Source organism: Notolepis coatsorum, assembly GCF_963971535.1.
Source record: "Notolepis coatsorum genome assembly, chromosome: 4".
Taxonomy (NCBI): Eukaryota; Metazoa; Chordata; class Actinopteri; order Aulopiformes; family Paralepididae; genus Notolepis; species Notolepis coatsorum.
In genome coordinates, this window is record NC_140168.1 from 162274350 (window position 1) to 162294755 (window position 20406).

The window sequence follows — 20406 nt, forward strand, 5'->3', positions numbered from 1 at the left end:
CTTTTAAGATAAGATAAGATATTCCTTTATTAATCCCCTTGGGGAAATTCAGGCACATTGCAGCATGGGAGGGGGGGAGGTACAGGTACATGGTAATAGTAGAAGACATGATACAGGTCATAAAATTATAGTACAGTGGGGAAGTAAAAAATATAAATAAAAAATAGGCAGTGTAAACTATATAACAATATAATTAACTCTTGAATATGCGCATATGAGCAAGTAAGCAGTGTAAATAAGTCAAGGTGCAGATGAGGGTATGTATTTTCATTACAATAAATATAGTTACAATAGACCAGGGGTGGCCAACCCATGGCTCGCGAGCCGCATGCGGCTCTTTGCCCGTCAATGTGCGGCTCTTCCATCCATAAAGAGGGAAAAAAAAGAAAAGTACCTTTTTTTTTTTTACTTTTTTTTTGATGTGTCACTCATTCCATAAGGACGTAGAATAAACATAAAAAAAATTAAATGGTCCATTTGCATGTTCTTGGTATCTGAATCTAGGGACATATATGGATCAGTGTCAGAAATAGTGTCTGTTACTAGGCTTGAGTAAATTGTAATGAACCAAAGGAGAATATCAATTATATTTAAAAATATATATATTATCTTTGACTGTGAATAACACCATGCTAAAATTGACCAGACCTGAAAAATCTAAGCAAATGAATAAAGGGAAGATGATTAAACAGAAGGTTTTGTAGATACAGTACTGAATTCTGCCATCTTTTTTATAATGTAAATTTCTCCACCATTTTTCATCGTATTGCAACACCGTTTTTTGCAAGACGTTCACAGAAAGGTAGAGAAACTAACTGCGTTCTGTTTTATGGCAATAACGTTCAGGTTTGTGGGAGATAATCCCAAAAAATAAGAGAAATAAAAAAGTAAATCAGGAAGTCAGATGATTGACAGGGGCTGGTGTGAGCTGGCTAGGGTAGTTTTTCGAAATTCGAAATTCAAAAGACTACACTCACTTTTGGCTGTGCCACTTCCTCCTGTCAATATGCGTCGGTTCCCGACTCAATGCCCTGAGATTTCTATAATCATATATTTCACTAATAACAGTTAAAACTAATTGGTAAACAATCGTAATGCTGAAAATATACACTTTTACTGTATATCTCGGGCTTAAGAGGTTAACCCTGTGAGGCCCAAATTAAAAAGACATTAGCAACTTCAGATGCCAGAGGGTGGGACATATAAACACATTTACTATCAAATAGCATTGTGAGGCTGAACAACAGGACCAATTGACTATACATGTGCTTAAATTTGTTTAAATAAACATTCTTTTTTGGGGGGGGGGGACCCTGCATATATCGGTATCGGTTGATATCGGTATCGGAAATTAAGAGATGGACAATATCGGTATATCTGTATCGGTAAAACAGCCAATATCGAGCATCCCTTGTAATTTTGCAACCGTGGGTCTCACAGGGTTGAGAAACGCTGGTATATGGTGTGGCTCTTTGTGGTACCACAGTAATTTTTGTGGCTCTTAGTCTCTGACTGGTTGGCCACCCCTGCAATAGACCCTATAATCTAAATATATGCTATGATTAAGTAAGTACCGGTATACAGTATACATAGGTGCAGTATGCATAAGGTACGTATGGCGTGATAATTAGGGCTGGGCGATATGGCATAAAAATAAAATCCCTGATGATTAAAAAAAAAAATCCGATTTACAATTTTAATCGACTTTTTTCTCTTGAGAGCTAAAAAAAACGTTGTTTTTATTTGACACAAAAAAAGTATCAAACCAAGATGAATGTCCCCATTGGGATTGAAGTGAAAACCTAACTTTCACCAATCTTCACTTAAAAAAAATTATTATATATATATATATATATATATATATATATATATATATATATATATATATATATATATATATATATATATATATATATATATAATAAAAGGTTACTCTTGATCAAACAAAGATGAATAACCCTATTATATTAATAGTGCAATAACTAGCTTTTTCACCATACTTCACTTAAAACAAATAAAGGGTGCCTCTTGATCATCAAACAAGAATGAATTTCCCTATTGGGATTAATAAAGTGTAAATCGAACTTTCTCCAAACATCACTCTTTGTAAAATAAAAGGTGACTCTTAAATATATATACCGGTATATATTTGTTTAATCGATTTACATTTTTCAAAATCGTCCTAAATCATTCATTCGAATTAATCGATAATATCGATTAATCGCCCAGCCCTACGTGATATACTTCATACGTTGTTGTATACTTGCATGCGTGTACCTGGAGGCTTGAAATGTCTATACACGAGGCAGATCAGGGCCGAATCCTCCCCGGCCGACACAATTATACAGAAGAATAATATCTTCCTTGTGTATTATCCAGATTTGCAACGTAAACATAAAACACTCAAGGAGGTTATGTTGAGATCACGACAGAAAAAGGTAGTTTATTATTATAATTGTTTCACCCTTCGATGTCAAAGTTTAGCGTTTAGCCTGTCACATCCACACTGCCCCCACTGTTGATGCACTTTGTTGCATTTATCGGACTCGTAGCGTTAATTTACGAGAACGTGCATTAGGTTACTACCGCCCTCTTAACCCTCAGAGACCAACGTGTTACTACCGCCCTCTTAACCCTCAGAGACCCACGGAAGCGTCAGCCATCTCTGCCGACCATCTTTCAGAGGCTGTAGCGCTAAAGATGGAGTGAAGACACTGGTATCATATGAAACTAGAGGACCTAAGGAATCCATTGGTACCAAGTCATGCTACTGGATCTTGTCAGGAAGGGGGATGAATTATGCTCCAAAGTTAGGTTCAATTCTAGCGAGGGAGAAAAATGGCGTGGCCGTTTTCAATGGGGTCCCTTGAATGGAAATGGGTTATTTAAAAAAAAAAAAAAAAAAAAAAAACAAAAAAAAAGTAGGCAGTGTAAATAAGTCAAGGTGCAGATGAGGGTATGTATGCCCTCTGTTATATTTGCATTACAATAAATATAGTTACAATAGACCAGGGGTGGCCAACCCGTGGCTCGCGAGCCGCATGCATGTGGCTCTTTGCCCGTCAATGTGCGGCTCTTCCACCCAAAAAAAAAAAAAAAAACGCTTTTTTTTTAACTTTTTTTTTATGCGTCACTCATTCCATAAGGACGTAGAATAAACATAAAAAAAATTAAATGGTCCATTTGCATGTTCTTGGTATCTGAATCTAGGGACATATATGGATCAGTGTCAGAAATAGTGTGTCTGTTACTAGGCTTGAGTAAATTGTAATGCCTTAGCCTTCTGACTATCACGGTTATATGCACGGGTGCTCTCTAAAGTGGTTGGCGTTTTTCTTTTTACTCTCCGCTGTAAACTTAATGAACTCTCCATGCTCCTCTGGGTGATGGGACTTCAAGTGTCTTATTAAATTTGTTGTGTTGAAACTTTTTACATTGCTTCCCCCACAAGGTATTTTATCATGGCATACATTGCAGATGGCATTTGTTGCATCTCTCTCAGACACTTTGTAATAGTTCCATACCGCCGACATGTTTTAGGTTAGTTAACATGCAACAATGACACCAACTCCGCTGAGAATTGGCTCATGTTTTTCGCGTCATCGGCCGGTTTTCGCAATCGGCGAATCGGAATTCCCCAATCTCATATTTATACTGAATATCGGCCGATACCGATTGCTGGCCGATTGATCGGGGCATCCCTAGCTTCAAGGCCTACTTCTTCCTCTCTCTTCCACAGATCGTAACCATGACCCATTGTTCCTGTGCCTTCTGCGAGAGCTGCTTCAAGGCCTACTTCTCTGCTGTCATAAAGGAGAAGAGCATTGAGCACCTGGTGTGTCCACTCTGCAGCTGGCCAGATGTGAGAGGCCAGGAGTCCATGGACTACTTCAGTCTGCTGGACACTCAGGTCAGACACTTCTGTTGGGAACTGGAAGACATGTCTCTGTCAAACCACTCTCTCAAGTGCTAAAACTAACTTTAAAGATAGTATCTTTAATGCCATGAAACCCCGACCTCTGGCAAATTCTGGTCTGGTGTGTAGGTTGGACTTTATTAACTTATTATAGAATAGAATAGAAGTACTTTATTGATCCTGAGGGAAATCGCTCATAGTAAACATTTAGGTAGTCAAAAATCACAAATAAAATACAGTCAGGGATATACATTCTGAGATAATATGTATATACATTCTAAAATATACAGCCAAAAATATACAGTAAAATGTACAGTAATAAGTGTAAAATTGTAAAATGTCGATTTAAAAAAGTAAAAGTCCAGGAAGATTATGCCAGAGTTTGTACCGTCACTCAGTGCTCAGTGATGCGTTATATAGTCCGATGGCTGTCAGAATGAAGGACTTCCTGTGCCGTTCAGTGTTGCATCTTGGGAGTCTTAGTCTAACACTGAACTAGGGATGGGCATTTTAAAGAAGAATCCAGATCGATTGATCGCATGCTATACTCGAGTGATCGTGTATTACTCGAAAAGGGGAAAAAAACGTAAAAAAAATTATAATAATAATATCTTTTATTTTTATTTTTAAACTTATTTTTCTTCATTCACGTATATATATGTTTAAGGAAACCAACAAACAGTTATAATCGTACACATGTGAAAAGAATTCATAAAAATTATGAATAATTTCCCATGGAGCTTATTATACTGTGAAATTCACCAGCGCTCTCTTGGCAGAGCTTGAGGTCTGTGCAAGCAGGGGCTCCTTTACCTAGTGGTTGCTGTTTGATAGCATTATTGATTCTAGCATTATTGCATTATTGATTCTATTATTGATTCTATCTTAAAAGAACACGGCAACATTTTGGGAAATTAGCGTATCGTCTTCTCCAGAGAGAGATAAGAAGATATACACCAGTTTCCTCTCTGTGCGTTCAGTAGAAAGCTATCTGGCCGGGGAGCTCCAGTAGCTCACCACGTACCGCGAGCGCTATTTCGGCGCCGTGGACAACCGTGCTCGTCACGGATCTGGGGTTTAGCGAGTTCGAATCCCGGACTGCAGCCGTGCCTTTCCCAGAGTGTCTTCCCCCCCATCTGAACCCTTTCAGCCTGTTTCTGTCGGTCATCCTTGACCAGAATAAATGTGATAAACACATAAAAGAGCCAGGGGAATGGCCAAAGTTTTTAAAAAAAAGAAAGCTATCTGGCTGCATGTTAGCCTAGCTTAGCACAATGAATGGCAGCGGACATGACCGGTTAGCCTTCGGGAGAGGTGTTAGTTGGATAATGCCTAGGTGTTAATAATAATATAATAATAATAAAATAATAATAGTGCAGACATATAAAATCACAGTTTTTCACATTAGGATCTAACATCCCAACAGGCCACCTTGTTTATGGTTTGATTCAGTTTTAAATAGACAATAATAAAAAGAGTATGGTGAAATAGTGCAGTGCAATAAAATAGTAGAATAGAATGGATAAAATCTTCTTTTAATTTTTTTTTACAGTGCAATCAATTTGTTCAACAGTTCAAAGGTGTCTTTACCTTCTCTGTTTGGTATCCACAGTTTAAAACTTGACAGCCTTCCCTCCTGTTTGATACCCACTTTGACCCTTCAAACCTCCCACTCAGGGCAAAACCTCCTCCAATGTTGCGGTGAGCAACTTGGTGAGGTAGTCAGTAATCCAGGCCCAGTCCAACTGCATCACCTTGAGTTTCAAGCTGGCTTCCTATGCTCAAGTCAAAGCAGAAAAAAAGTTGTATAAATCAAATGTTTTTATACACTTTTTCTCCTCCTGTTTTTCTGTGTTTTCCCTCCCATCCCAATTTAGTCGTTATGCCAATTCCCCCCTCCCCTTCCTGGTCGTTGTGCGCATGTGCCTCCCACTGGTCGGTCTAGGGAGCCCTGAAGTATTTTTTATTTTTAAACTTCATTTTTTAGCGTTTATCGCTTTTTCTGGTCAAGCATGACCGACAGATGCAGGGTGAAACGGGAGGGAGAACAGGGGAAGACATTCGGCAAATGACGGCGGGTCCGGGAATCGAACTCTGAGTCAACCAGATCCGTGACGCAGCACGGTATTCCCCGACGCTTTCGCGTCGAGGTACATGGTGAGCTACTGGAGCTCCCCGAGCCCTGAAGTCTTATCACATGCTTCCTCCGATACATAGGAGACAGCCAGCAGCCTCTTTTCACCTGACAGCGCAGACTCTCATTGGTGAAGTGTAATGCGTGGGAGGTCACACTACCTTCACCATTTCCCTCCCTCGCTGTGCAGGCGCCCTGACCGACCTGTAGGAGTCGCTGTTTACAACGACCAGATTACCACCCACCGGCTTCCCTCCCGCTGACACTGCCAATTGTGTCAGTATGACGGCCGGCCAAGCCGGAGGCACCGCTGCCAGCCGGATTCGATACCAGTGTCTCCTGCGGTGGAGCGCTTAGTCCGCTGCGCCACCCAGCCGCCCATATAAATCAAATGTGACAGATTTATTTTTTTCATCTCGACGCTAGATGGTGCACTGATTTTTATTATTGCTTTATTATGAGGGCCATGGTGTTTAACACTTTGATTGCCAGGCAGCAGGGGGCACTGTGGGCCTTCAGTGCCAGCGTTCAATTTAATGGATATAATGGCATGTTTGCATATATATATATTAGTGCTGTCAATCGATTAAAATATTTAATCACGATTAAGCGCATGATTGTCCATAGTTAACTCGCGATTAATCGCAAATTAATCAATTTTTTTTTCTACCTTAAACAGATCTTTTTCCAGTTCCAAGTTTTAATACTCTTATCAACATGAGTCAACAAATGCTTGCTTTATGCAGCCATTTAACACAAAAGGATGACCCTCATGCATTGCAAATTTGCATCAAATTCAAAACAGAGTGATGCACAAAATAACTTAAAAGAAAATAATAATTTGTGCGGCTACGTGGCGTAGTGGGCAAGGCGCTCGCCACGAATGTGGAGACGCTGGGCTCGCCTGTTCGAGCCCAGCGCTCCACATTGCTTTCAGTTTAGCTGGTCGTTCATACTAATACACATTGGCCGTATTAGGGGGTGGGAAACTGATGGGTGGGGATCGGGCGTTGTGGACAGCGACTCCTACAGGTCGGTTGGTGCGCCTGCGCAGTAGAATCAGGAAGTGTCGGGGGCAGCGTGAGCCTCCCACGCGTTACTCCTTGCCACTGAGAGATCGAGCTGCGCAGGTGAAAAGATGCGACTGCTGTTACCTCAAGTACCGGAGGGGACTTGTGCTATGTATGACTTAGTCCACATTGCAGCCGGCTTGTGGGAGGCAAGAAACAGCGTTCGTGACAGGGGAGGGTTGAATTGGATGATACGAAATTGGGATAGGAGAAAATATAGAAAATGGGAGAAAAAGTGGATCAAAAAAAAGAAAATAATAATTTAAAACAATGAATAAAGTGTGCATGAAATAATAGGGGAAAGAAAACGTTAGGAACTTGTTACATTCACCCACACAAGGGCTGAGTAATCACCCACACCCCCTCGCTCTCTCACACACACTCTCCCAGCTCTCTTTCTCATCTCTCTCACCCCCCTCTCTCTATATATATCTCACACACACTTCAGAAACAAACATAGTATCAATGAGGGCATCAATAATACACCTGAGTGAAGTCTAGTAAAAAATAAAAGATTCTTAAAAGTTAATCGTGAGTTGTGGCGTTAATAGAGCGTTAATACCGTGTTAACTTTGACAGCCTTAATATATATATTTGCACTGTCTTTTATATTATAGCTATGGATCTAATAACGCCGTCGATTGTCAGTGAGTTGCTTCTGGTCAACATGACCTGATTGTTTTTTCATCCGTACATTTCCGTTTTATACCGTTTTGAATATGAGTATAATTTGGGTGATTCTTAGTAATCCCAGGAAAAGACGCGAAAATAGCGTTTTAGTGAAATCCATTTATCACGTTGTCATTTTTCGCCTGATTATCTAATAATCCTGAAATCAACGCTAGATTATTGGTATTACCGGGTATGTCTCCTCGTGCATACATGAAATGGGCCCTGGAGCGCGGCGCTCCCCCCCCACCTCCTGCCACCCAGCACAACACATTCCACACAGACAGCTTCGATCGCAGGAGAAAGAAATATCAGATCAACGCAAGATTGGATATAAAGAGTCCTTACCTGGTCTCTGATGTAATGCAAAAAAAGAATCTTATCGCCATTTGAAGTACTGGTCGCGGGAGTCCGTGCCACGTTATTCGGCATTGCATATGAATGAGGCGGGGGGGGGCAGCCTTGTTGATGTATGGTGGTGACCGCTTGGCTCGCCGGAATATTTAAACCCCGCCCAAGAAAGCACCGTTTGAACACAAGGAGCATTGAGGGTCTTGTCTGAGACCCATTAGGTGCAAACGTCTAGGAGTCAGGTAAGTCCTATGAACAAAATTGAGATTAATCTGTTGGTGATCCGGGTTACGTGATGATAGCCGGACGTTTGCCCAGACTGCATCCCAATCAAAATCTACTTCCAAGTTTGGGATATCCTTCCTCCAAACCGAGTCTAGGGGAAGGACCTCATATGAGGACGTAAGTAAGTGACGATAAAAGTCAGAGACGAAGCCTCTCGATGTCTCCTTGTCATAAAATAATTTGTGAAATCTGTGGTGCTCAAGTGGAATATTTAATGGGACTCTGTGAGCCTTCAAAGCTGCTCTTAATTGTAGATAGAAAAAATTTGTGGAACTGGTGAGGTTAAATTTGTTAAATATATCTTGATAACTGCAGAAACCATGGTCATCGAAGATATCCCCCAATGTGTGTATGCCTTTCTTTTCCCATCTAGGAAATCTGATAGGTTGTTGTGCAATAAGGAGTAAATTGTTATTAAATAGTGTGTCACGCCATATCCGGATCACATGTGTAATAAGAGTGCCAAATCTCAAGTTGCATTGCTTAATTGATAAGTTGGTGCACACTATATCCTGCAGTCTATGCGGTGCCACTATGTTCTCCTCTAATGGTCTCCAGGATACCGATGCTTGAGAATCAAACCAGGTGATCAGTGGTCTTAAAGAGAACGCTTTAAAATAATAGTTGAAGTCTGGAAAGGCTAAACCCTTGTCGGCTTTATTTCTCTGTGCAGTGGATCTTTTTTTTTGATCCACTTTTTCTCCCATTTTTCTATATTTTCTCCCATCCCAATTTCGTATCATCCAATTCAACCCTCCCCTGTCACGAACGCTGTTTCTTGCCTCCCACAAGCCGGCTGCAGTGAGGACTAAGTCATACATAGCACAAGTCCCCTCCGGTACTTGAGGTAACAGCAGTCGCATCTTTTCACCTGCGCAGCTCGACCTCTCAGTGTCGAGGAGTAACGCGTGGGAGGCTCACGCTGCCCCCGACACTTCCTGATTCTACTGCGCAGGCGCACCAACCGACTTGTAGGAGTCGCTTGTTCACAACGTTCGATCCCCACCCTTCAGTTTTTCCCTCCCCGTAATACGGCCAATGTGTATTACTGCGGACGACCAGCCAAACTGAAAAACAATGTGGAGAGCTGGATTCGAACACGCGAATCCTAGCGTCTCCACATTGGTGGCGAGTGCCTTAGACCACTACACCACCTAGCCGCCCTCTGTGCAGTGGATCTTTTTATTTGTGGACGTTTGTTGTTCCAAATAAATTTATATGCAGCGGAGTGTAATTTTTGCCAGTAACCAAATTCGGGTAACGGCAACATCGAGCTGAAGAAGTTAATTCTGGGTAAAACATGCATCTTAACTATTGACGCTCGGGCCTGTAATGAGTTTATTTTTATTTTTACCACCTGCCGAAGTCATTTGTGATCCTATCTAGCAATCCGGAATAATTATACTTCACCATTTGGCTTATAGTGGGGAATATTTCAACTCCAAGACATCTAAAGTGTTCTACCATGGGTATATTTGCTGGGAGGATGGTAGCCTTCGCAGTCACATTAAGTGGAAGGAAGGTCGATTTTGGCCAGTTTATCTTAAATCCTGATAGATTGCCAAAATCATCTATTACTTTGAGAAGATGAGGTAGAGAGGTGGTAGGATTGTGCATGAACAATATTACATTGTCCGCATATAAGCTAATGTGATGCTGTGTGCCCTTAATTGAGATTGGCGCTATGGACTGGGATTGTCTTATGTACTGTGCTAAAGGTTCTAGGGATAGAGCAAATAGTCCGGGACTAAGAGGACAACCCTGTCTGGCACTCAAGCGCTGGGCCACAGAAACGTAGTTCTACGTTAACGGCACAGGAAGTGTTGAGATGAGGAACTCTTCAAGAGAAGACCTTTTTCACAGCGGAGAGAACTGTTTTGACTGAAAATACACATTAACTCATTGACTGCCACGTTGGGAACGGGATATGACTATGTGCTGCCAACGCATTAAACCTATGGAGTCGCTCACCTTGTTTGCAGGGCTATAACTATATATATATATTATAGCTATGGATGCAATACTATGGCCCATTTGGCATCGAGTATCTATCATTCAAGATCAGATGTGAAAAAAAAAAAAATGCCATCCATACATTCCCGTTTTATACCGTGGTGAATATAAGTATGGTTTTAGAGCGGTTTAGGGTAATTCCTGGGAGGCTAGTAATAGGCTGTGACGCATATTATACTTAATCCATTGGCATTTTGTCCCTATACACGCTACAATAAAAAATTCAAATGCATATGATCGGTATATTATGTTCCATCATGAATGCATGAAAGTGGAGGGGGGGGTCGTTTCTGATTAATTGATTGTCAATAACGGCATTCATTAGTACAACAGCATACGCTGATCAGGGCGATGGCTATGAAAACAAGGCACAATCGAACGGAAATTTACGTTAAGTTGCTCTTACCTGTGGCCGGTGAGATTCCAAAAAGAATATTCCAATTATTTGATCTGGTAGATCCTATGTCCATTTGGGCCACGACATAACCCACCCACAGCATAATCAATCGGGGGTCCCGAAAACTATTCAATGCAATCGGGTAAAGCCCTCGGTCCAGGCTACTAGAAAAGTCTGCCCGGAGGAATTTCATCGACACACAGCCACATACAGAGTCTCAAAGGGAGTACAAAATCGGCTGCATACCACCAGGCGGCGGTATTGGACTTTTGCGATCTCAGACTCATTCCCTATGGTTACACAGGCTCCCTGGATGGATAACGATTGGAAATAGTGACTAAAAGAAATAACGATCAAATAACGAGTATACTCGTTGTTGCCATCCAACGATTGGCACCCAATAACGATAACAATATACCGTCGGTTGTGTGATAGTAAAGGGTTAACCTTCTGTCGTGTGGCAGTGAAAGGGTTAAGATGCATTCTAAAAATAGATGTCCCTAAACAAGTACTCGAGCACCTGTAATTCATGCGAGTACTCGATCTGGGAAAATATTACATCCATAATTCAGTCATCCTTTTGCACATTTTGTTCTACATTTTGTAATAGAACATTTACAAATTTTCCACTGATGACATTTTAAACCAACCTATTCATTTATTTAATTGATTTAAAATGTGTCCCTCCCTCTGTCTGTCAATAGATCAGACATTACCTGGATCTGCAGACCCACGAGTTGTTCCAGAGGAAACTCCGAGACCGAACGCTGCAGGAAATGCCCAACTTCCGCTGGTGTGCTCATGTAAGGCATACTGTGAGGAGAGTGGAACAAGTAAATTTGTTTAAATATTGCAAATAATAACTTTATTTATATAGCACCTTTCATACATGGATTGCAGCTCAAAGTGCTTTACAGCAAATAGCATAAAATGAACATAGACATACAATGTGCATACAGTTGACAGAATAAAAGCAATGCATAGAATAGAATAGAAATACTTTATTCATCCGGAGGGAAATTTGGCGCTACAAATCGCTCACAGTAAAGAATAAAATACGGTCCGGGATATACATTTCCTATGTTACATTCTAATATAAAATATACAGTAAAAATATACAGAAATATACATTAAGTGGAAAATTGTACATGTCTGTTTAAAAGTAAAATTCCAGGAAGATAGTACCGTCACCCTGTGCTCAGATGCAGTGAGGCACAGTGATGCTGTGACGGGGTCCTTCTCCTCTCCCCTCCAAAATCACACAAATGATGGCGTAGTCGGAAAAATGCCGGCCATCCACGGTGCAGAGGTGACATCTCAATAACAAGTGACTTAAACAAACTAACAAAATAACAAAATACTACCTGGTCTATCATATGCGCTCCACAATAACGTCATATTGATAGACGACACTTACTGCGCGGCACTTCCCTAGTTACTCATCTTTAGCAACCTTTGTCTGGTGAAGCCCCGACACAGAGACAAACAGACTAACAGACACATACGGCACTTCCCTCAGTCACCTACGTTGCAACTGGTGCAGGGCAAGAACCCAGAACCTTGGGCATGCAGCCCTCATGACACCTGCACTCCTTCCCCTCCACAGGTGCCACACATAATTAATTAAACAAGACTAAACAGGTGCTACACATCAAATGGATTGCCGTTTCCTACACATATTATATAAAAACAACCTCCAATACCAATACCCTCATAACCCAATAAATAAATACATATCACAACCCAATAAATAAATATATATACACAATACAACACAATAAATAAATGTATGAATATATATATGAATGTATGTATAAATGCATGTATGCTTAGATTAATGGATATGTATGCATGTTTGATTATGTATGAATGTATATGATGAGTGAATGTTGTGTGCATGCGTGCTGCCCCCGGCGTCAGTGACAGACCCACTCTGTCACAGATGCATTATAAAGTCTGATGGCTTTCGGAATGAAGGACTTCCTGTGCCGCTCAATGCTACATAGTAGTGCATAAAGTGCAGAATAGGTGTAACGGTTGTGACACCGTCACCCCTGCGTTGTGTTTGACTTCGATGCCCCGAGCGAGATTCGAACCCGGGTCTGCCGCACCACGGGGCCACAGCACAGACCGCTATATCAAGAGGTGAATTCACTTCTTGGCAACGTGTCTGTGTCTTTTAACACATTCCCTGCCATTGGTTATACCCATCAATATACCCAGTCTGCCACCACTGTAAGCCTATGGAGATGTTTACCTTCTTTGCAGGGCTATCACTTTTTAAATTGTATTGCTAAATTGACATTACTATGGCCCATTCAACATCGATTATCTTTCGTTCAGGATGTAGGAACGTTATACTTTTTCATTCATACATTCATACAAAAATACCTTCTAGAATATAAGTATGTTTTTATCATTTTCTGCAGTAATTCCTAGAACGTGAGTTATAAGCCTAAACGCATATATAGATTATCGATTGCCGTTTATTCCCTAGACACGCTATATTAAAATATTCAACTGTATATGATCGTATACGTTATGCTTCATCATGCGTGGAGGAAGGGGGGGGGGGTCATTTATAATTCTGTGATTGTCAGTAAATGCTTTATGTAGTATGGGTTGATTTATTGATCAGATGGTTTGCAGTGAAATGAATAAACAATTGGGCTGAAAATAACATTAGTGTCCTCTTACCGTGCGTCAAAGAGACTGGCAGTGAAATATCCCAAGCATAGGACGTCGATCGCCTAGGTCCATTTCCGGTTTGTATGTCGCAATAAACGCCGAAATCATATCGATTAAGTTTATAAAGCGATCCATTATGTACATTGTCTCTGTCGGGAGTCATGCAACAATATCTGACGGTCGGATGAATTTAATCGACGCACGGCAGCCATATCCTGTTTACCACTGTAACTCGCCCCACCATCCACCAGGCGGTTGTATTGAGCTGTAGGGTCCAGCTGCAGCGTCGGAGGTGTATATATGAATTATGAATGCCATGGCGAAAAAATGAAATATTGATCTCAATAACGCTGTACAGCGAGGTCTGGCGCTCAAAGCATGGCGGGCAATAGCGTTTTAAAGCGCTTCCGGCGGTGGATGTGTTAAGGGAGAGTGAGTTTAACTCGCAGTACCGCTACTCGCCACAGTCACTTCACAACACTTGGAGTCCATCGTGACTGCACCTCGCGTTACCATCTGTTACATAGGTATGAATAGGGATGCTCCGATATTGATATCGGATATCGGCCCCGATGTTACGGCGCTTTTCCACTGCATAGTACCTACTCGACTCTACCCTACTCTACTCGCTTTAGGTACCTGGTACTTCGTTCGTTTTCCACTGCAGGTAGTACTTAGTTTGTCTCCGTGTGGGGAGGCGGGGCCGCTGACGTACAGCATGAGAGCTCCGTGAGCATAGCTATGTCCGTGAGGGCTTGGAGCAAGCCAGAGTTTAACACAGTTTCAATCAATCAATCAATCAATCAATAACAACATTAACCAGACTCTCGTTGTCTATTCTGCTAAAGCTAACGTTACCTCTCATTGTGTCTATTCTACAAGCTTTAACGTTACCTCTCGTGTCTATCTGCTAACGTTAACATTAGGTAATAGCGGGTTTAAAATGGATGGTGATTACCTCACGTTGTGTCTATTCTACTAGCATTAACGTTACTAGTACAAACAACCAATAGCGAGTTATATTGATCACGCTATGTTCGCTAGCCATGCTAAAACGCAAGCACATAATTAGGGATGTCCCGATCCGATCACGTGATCGTGATCGGGGCCGATCACGTGATTTTCCGAAGATCGGGATCAACAAAAAAATAAATAAAAAAATCAGCAATTTTTTTATTATTATTATTTTTTTTTTTTCAACAAACATGACCATGTTCACGTCTTAAACTCATACTGAGGCCTTAGTTTTGGTTTTAAATTGCATATCATCATTCATTTATTTATTGTCACACAGAGCAGAAGAATTTTGCCAAAACAAACCAATAGTATCCAGCTGCAGAACGGCAGACCAGCCACACTCTCAGACCCAAATAACATTTATTTTATTTATTTATTTTTTAATCCTAATTTCTCACATTACATTCACCCTGAATGTTGACGTTATCCAGGTGAAAAGTTAACTTCATAAATCATTTGAGGTATAATTAAATCAAAGGAAATGCGTTTGGGTCTGAGAGTGTTTCAAGTTTCAAGTTTCTTTAATATTTGTCATACAGAAGTACAGAATACTTTTATACAAAATGCTTCTTACTGTTACGCTCCAGAGACTGTGCAAGACAAGATAAGTATGAAATAAAATAACATAGTAAAATTAGAAGTAAAAAAATGAGGTCACAGTGTTCAGTTTAGACTAGGGATGCTCGATATTGGCTTTTTTACCGATACCGATATTCCGATATTGTCCAACTCTTAATTTCGATACCGATATCAACCGATACCGATATATGCAGGGTTTCCCCCCAAAAAAACAGAATAATTTCAGGTAATTAATAATTTCACTGGATGCATTCAAAAGGCTTTCTAAATGTAAGCATTATCTGTGCAAAATATGATAATTAAAAAAGTAAAAATTAACATTACATATCTCTTGTTGTTGAATTAAACCAACATGCATACTTTTGACAATAAATAGAATAAGAATTTGTTCTTACTTGCTTGCCTGGGTAAATAAAGGTTAAATAAATGTAAAAAAAAAAATTCGATACCGATATTTTCCGATATCACATTTTACTGCCGATATCGGCCGATAATATCGGTCGGCCGATAATATCGGACATCCCTAGTTTAGACATATGTACAATGTTCGATGCAGAATAGACGTAGTTACCATACAATATACAATACTGTGCAGTGTACTAATATACAATACTATATAGTGCAAGGCAGAAATGGGACGAGGTGCAATTTAGGTACAATTCACAGTAGGTGTACGAGTTGTAGTGCAAATCCTTTATCAATAAATATAAAGTGTAAAGTGTGTTTGTGTGATCTAAAGTGTGGAGAGTGGGTGCTGCAGTGTGTTGTTTGTTTGAGTGAGTGTGTGGGTGTGTGTGCTGTGTGCATTTGATGGTTGTTTCATAGTGTTTATTGTTCGTTTAGCAGCCTGATGGCCTGGGGATAGAAGCTTCTTCTGAGTCTTTCTGTGCTCGCCTTAAGACTCCGGTATCGCTTGCCTGACCGCAGCAGTTCAAAGAGGCAGTTGTTCGGGTGGCTCGAGTCCTTAATAATTCTTTTAGCCTTCCCCTTGCACCGCTTGTTGTAAATGTTCTGGAGGGTGGGAAGCCCCCCTCCAATTGTGCGTTCGGCTGAACGTGTCACTCTTTGTAGTCTGCTACGGTCTTGTGCAGTGCTATTCCCAAACCAGGAGGTGATGTTGCCGGTCAGGATGCTCTCTATTGTACATGAGTAGAAGTTCCTAAGGATCTTCTGACTGACTTGGAACTTCCTTAGGCGCCTGAGGAAGTAGAGGCGTTGTCGTGCCTTCTTCACAACACTGTCAATGTGTGTGGTCCATGTCAAGTCCTCGGATATGTGGGCTCCGAGGTACTTGAAACTGTTCACTCTCTCAACCGGTGCCCCGTCGATGCTGAGGGGGCTGTAGTCCTTGACCCCCGACCTCCTGAAGTCCACAATCATCTCTTTTGTTTTGCTGACGTTCAGGGAGAGGCAGTTCTCCTGACACCACTGTGACAGGTTCTCTACCTCTTCCAGGTAGGCCCTTTCGTCGTTGGCAGAGATCAGGCCCACCACTACTGTGTCATCAGCAAATTTGATGATGGTGTTGTTGTTCCGCTGTGCTACGCAGTCATGTGTGTACAGGGAGTAGAGGAGGGGGCGCAGAACACAGCCCTGGGGGGCCCCTATGTTGAGCGTGATGGATGAGGAGGTGCAGTTGCCGGCTCTTACCACCTGGGGTCTGCCCGTCAGGAAGTCCAAGACCCACTGGCAGAGGTCATAGTTCAAGCCCAGGCCCCTGAGCTTGGCTATGAGTTTGGAGGGGACTATGGTATTGAATGCTGAGCTGTAGTCGATGAACAGCATTCTCACATAGTTCCCCTGCCTCTTGTCCAGGTGTGATGCTGCTGTGTGCAGCACATGGGCTATGGCGTCCTCCGTGGACCTGTTGGGGCGATATGCAAATTGCAGAGGGTCCAGGTTGATGGGGAGGGAGGAACAGATGTAGCCCTTCACTAGCTTCTCAAAGCACTTCATGGCTATGGAGGTGAGGGCTACAGGGCGGTAGTCGTTGAGGCAAGCAGGCGTAGATCTTTTGGGTACAGGGATGATGGTGGACTTCTTCAGACAGGTGGGGATGACAGCCTGTTCCAAGGACAGGTTGAAGATGTCAGTGAATACCGGGGCCAGTTGGTCGGCACAGACTTTTAGGACGCGGCCGGGGATGCCGTCCGGTCCTGCTGCCTTCCTGATATTCACTTTTTTAAAGATCCGTCTCACCTCATGCTCCGTTACCCTGAACACTGAGTCTCCATCAGCAGACCCCCCCCCCCCCCATTGCCGTGGTTTGTAGGCTGGTGTTGTTATTCACAGCCTCAAACCTCGCATAGAAGGAATTGAGATCATTTGCTAAGGAGATGTCACTGTTCAGTTTGAGGGGGGTGCCTTTGTAGTCTGTCATTGTTCTGAGGCCCTGCCACATGCCTCTAGAGTCAGCCTGTTCAAACTGAAGTTCAACTTTATCCCTGTAACGCCGTTTTGCCTCTATTACTGCTCTCCTGACGTTGTATCTTGCCATCTTGTGTTCTTCCATGTTGCCTGTCACCAGCCCGGTGTTGTATGCTGATGTGCGCACTTTCAGAGCCTCACGGACGGATTTGTCTACCCAGGGCTTTTGATTTGGGTAGATTTTAATTTTGGTGGAGGGGATTGTTTCTTCTACCAGAGTACAGACATAGTCAATTACCGTTTCGGTGTATTCGTTAATATTGGCTGTGTTATCACGGAATACACTCCAGTCTGTGCAGTCAAGTGCAGCTTGGAGTGACTCCTCTGACGTCACGGCCCAACGCTTAACCTCTCGCGAGACCACCGGCGTTCGCTTGAGACTTTGTTTGTACTTTGGCAAAAGAAAGATGGCGGCGTGATCGCTTTTACCGAATGGACTAAGAGCCTGTGACTTGTACCCATTCTTAAATTGCGAGTATACATGGTCTAATATGTTCTCGCCTCTGGTGGGACAGGTCACATGCTGATAGAAATTCGGCAACACCTTTTTAAGACGCGCGCTGTTGAAATCACCCAGAACCAAAATGGCAGCGTCAACATTAGCTGTCTGGAGTTTGTTTACCTCGTCGTGAAGTTTTGAAAGTGCGACCCCAGTGTTCGCGTGTGGTGGAATGTACACTCCGATGAGGATGATGGACGTTAACTCTCTTGGGAGGAAGAAGGGTCGACATTTTATCGTGATAAACTCCAGGTCTGGGGAGCAGTGGTTAGACAGTTCCTTTGCGTTGCCTACATCGCACCACTCCTTGTTTATCATGAAGGCAATGCCGCCTCCTTTCTTCTTTAGTGACTCTTCTGCCGTCCGGTCCTTGCGGAGGACGAAGAAGTGGTCTGCCGGTTCTATTGCGTGATTCGGGACATCTGGACTCAGCCAAGTTTCTGTGAAACAGAGGACGTTACAATCCCGAATGTCCCTCTGGAATTGAATCCGTGCTCTGATGTCGTCCAGTTTATTCCCTATCGATTGCACATTGGCCAACAATATGCTGGGCAATGTGGTTCTGTGTCGTTTGGACCTCAGTCTGTTCCGGACTCCGGCTCTCTTCCCTCTTCATCGTGGCGTCTCCTGGCTTTGGCCATGGCCACAACAAAGGATCTCGGCGGGCCATTGTTGTTGTTCGGCAATCCGATCCAGAGAGCAATCCAATCGGTAAGTTTTCTTTAATCCAATGTCAATGATTGACTGACGGTCATACACGTATAATGCACCAACAGTAGGTGCAAATAAAACTCTTAATACTATAAAAATTAACAAAAGAAAGCACAGTCTCGACGGAGCGATCAGAGAGGCAGCCGTTTGTTGCAGCGCCATGATCATGAGCATGGCACGTGACGAGTTTAGGCGTCCTTCCCCGCCATGCTCAAGTTGCCGAAGACGCCGTAACTCGTCTTTGATATCAATATTTCAAAAATCTGTGATCGGAATCATATTTCCTTTCCGGGGCCCTGAGACACAAGTGTGATCTCCTCTCAATCCTCTAGCGGTTCAAGACCGCCATCTGGTGGCCGATCGGCAGATCGAAAAAACGGATGTTACCTTTAACCCAGCAGGACTCACTCCATATGTGGTCCGGGCACTCGCTAATGTTAGAGAGACTCAGTCTTCACACAGTGAACATCGATCGCTGCAAATAACTCGAAAAAACAACATGATTTGGACGTATATAAGTATTATACAACCTGGAAATGGACCGGGTATTTCAACATCCCATAATGGAAAACTGTCTACCCCACGCTGATCGCCCAACGGCCCGCGGACACTGGGGTGAGTTTTAGCGTGTAATATTACCGTGTTCGACACTAACTGCTATGATGAACATTTGACCCACATTAGATGAATGATATAACGTTGCCCACGGAATTATAAACGATCCCCCGCCCATCCGGTCAACATCAGATGATACGTAGAAACTTCTAGAAGTACGTCCAATTGAAATTTTTTATCTCGCACAGATTCCTACCAAACTGTATTTCATCATCAATATAATGCATTTGGGGCTATAAATCACGTTCTGGAGAAAGCTGCAGAAAGAGATGAAAACATACCGTAATTCCTCTAATAGTAACCGGGTCTCAAATACAAGCCGGGTCTCTATTAATGGCCGGGTGCGCTCTTGAGCTAAGCAATTATAAGCCGGCCTCCTAATACAAGCCGGGTTACTAATATACTGAGCTGCATACTGAGCTAGTTACTTGATTTCACTTTGAAAACGTTGAAATGACCAGTGACCACCTGTAATTGCACTGTTTACTATTTCATACAGTACTTGGTTTCAATAAATGAACCCAGTACATTTTACTGGGTTCAAACTGACACAAAATGTTGATTTATTCATTATGATCCGTTTGAAAATGTATACAGGCCTCCTCCTAATACAAGCCTGGTACCCGCTACAGTTGAAACAAATACAAGCCGGGGTTACTATTAGAGGAATTACGGTACTTATACTTTAGATCAGGGCTATTCAACTAAATTGTTCAGGGGGCCACATTGTCAGAAACCCAAGGGGCCAGGGGCCGGACTGCCACGGCGCCTCCCCGTGCTATGAATATATGTACACTTGACACAACACGCAACCACATTTTCACAACTTTTATTTAAAGGGGAACTATTTTACTATTTCTTTCACTATTTGGGCACTTTTACACAATTCCTGTGGGTTTATGGAACACCTCTGTAATATTTTTTTTTTTTAATTCATTGTTTTGTATTTCTAATCAAGTACTCAAAAACACGTTTTGAGCCTGGGCTCCAACCACTGTGGGAACTGTGTGGAAACTCAGCTGATTATCATGCAGC

The 20406-nt window shown here is 42.3% G+C and overlaps 1 protein-coding gene across 6 annotated transcripts in view; it reads left to right on the top strand.

Annotated features, from left to right (window-relative positions):
• Positions 1–20406, top strand: part of LOC311227026 (E3 ubiquitin-protein ligase RNF31) — a 155680-nt gene that overhangs the window by 66151 nt on the left and 69123 nt on the right. For all 6 annotated transcript variants that reach the window (XM_084312528.1, XM_084312530.1, XM_084312533.1 and 3 more), the window contains 2 exons: positions 3740–3910; positions 11540–11638. In XM_084312528.1, coding sequence (XP_084168654.1) covers positions 3740–3910; positions 11540–11638 — 270 coding nt within the window. The remainder of the gene's footprint in view (positions 1–3739; positions 3911–11539; positions 11639–20406) is intronic.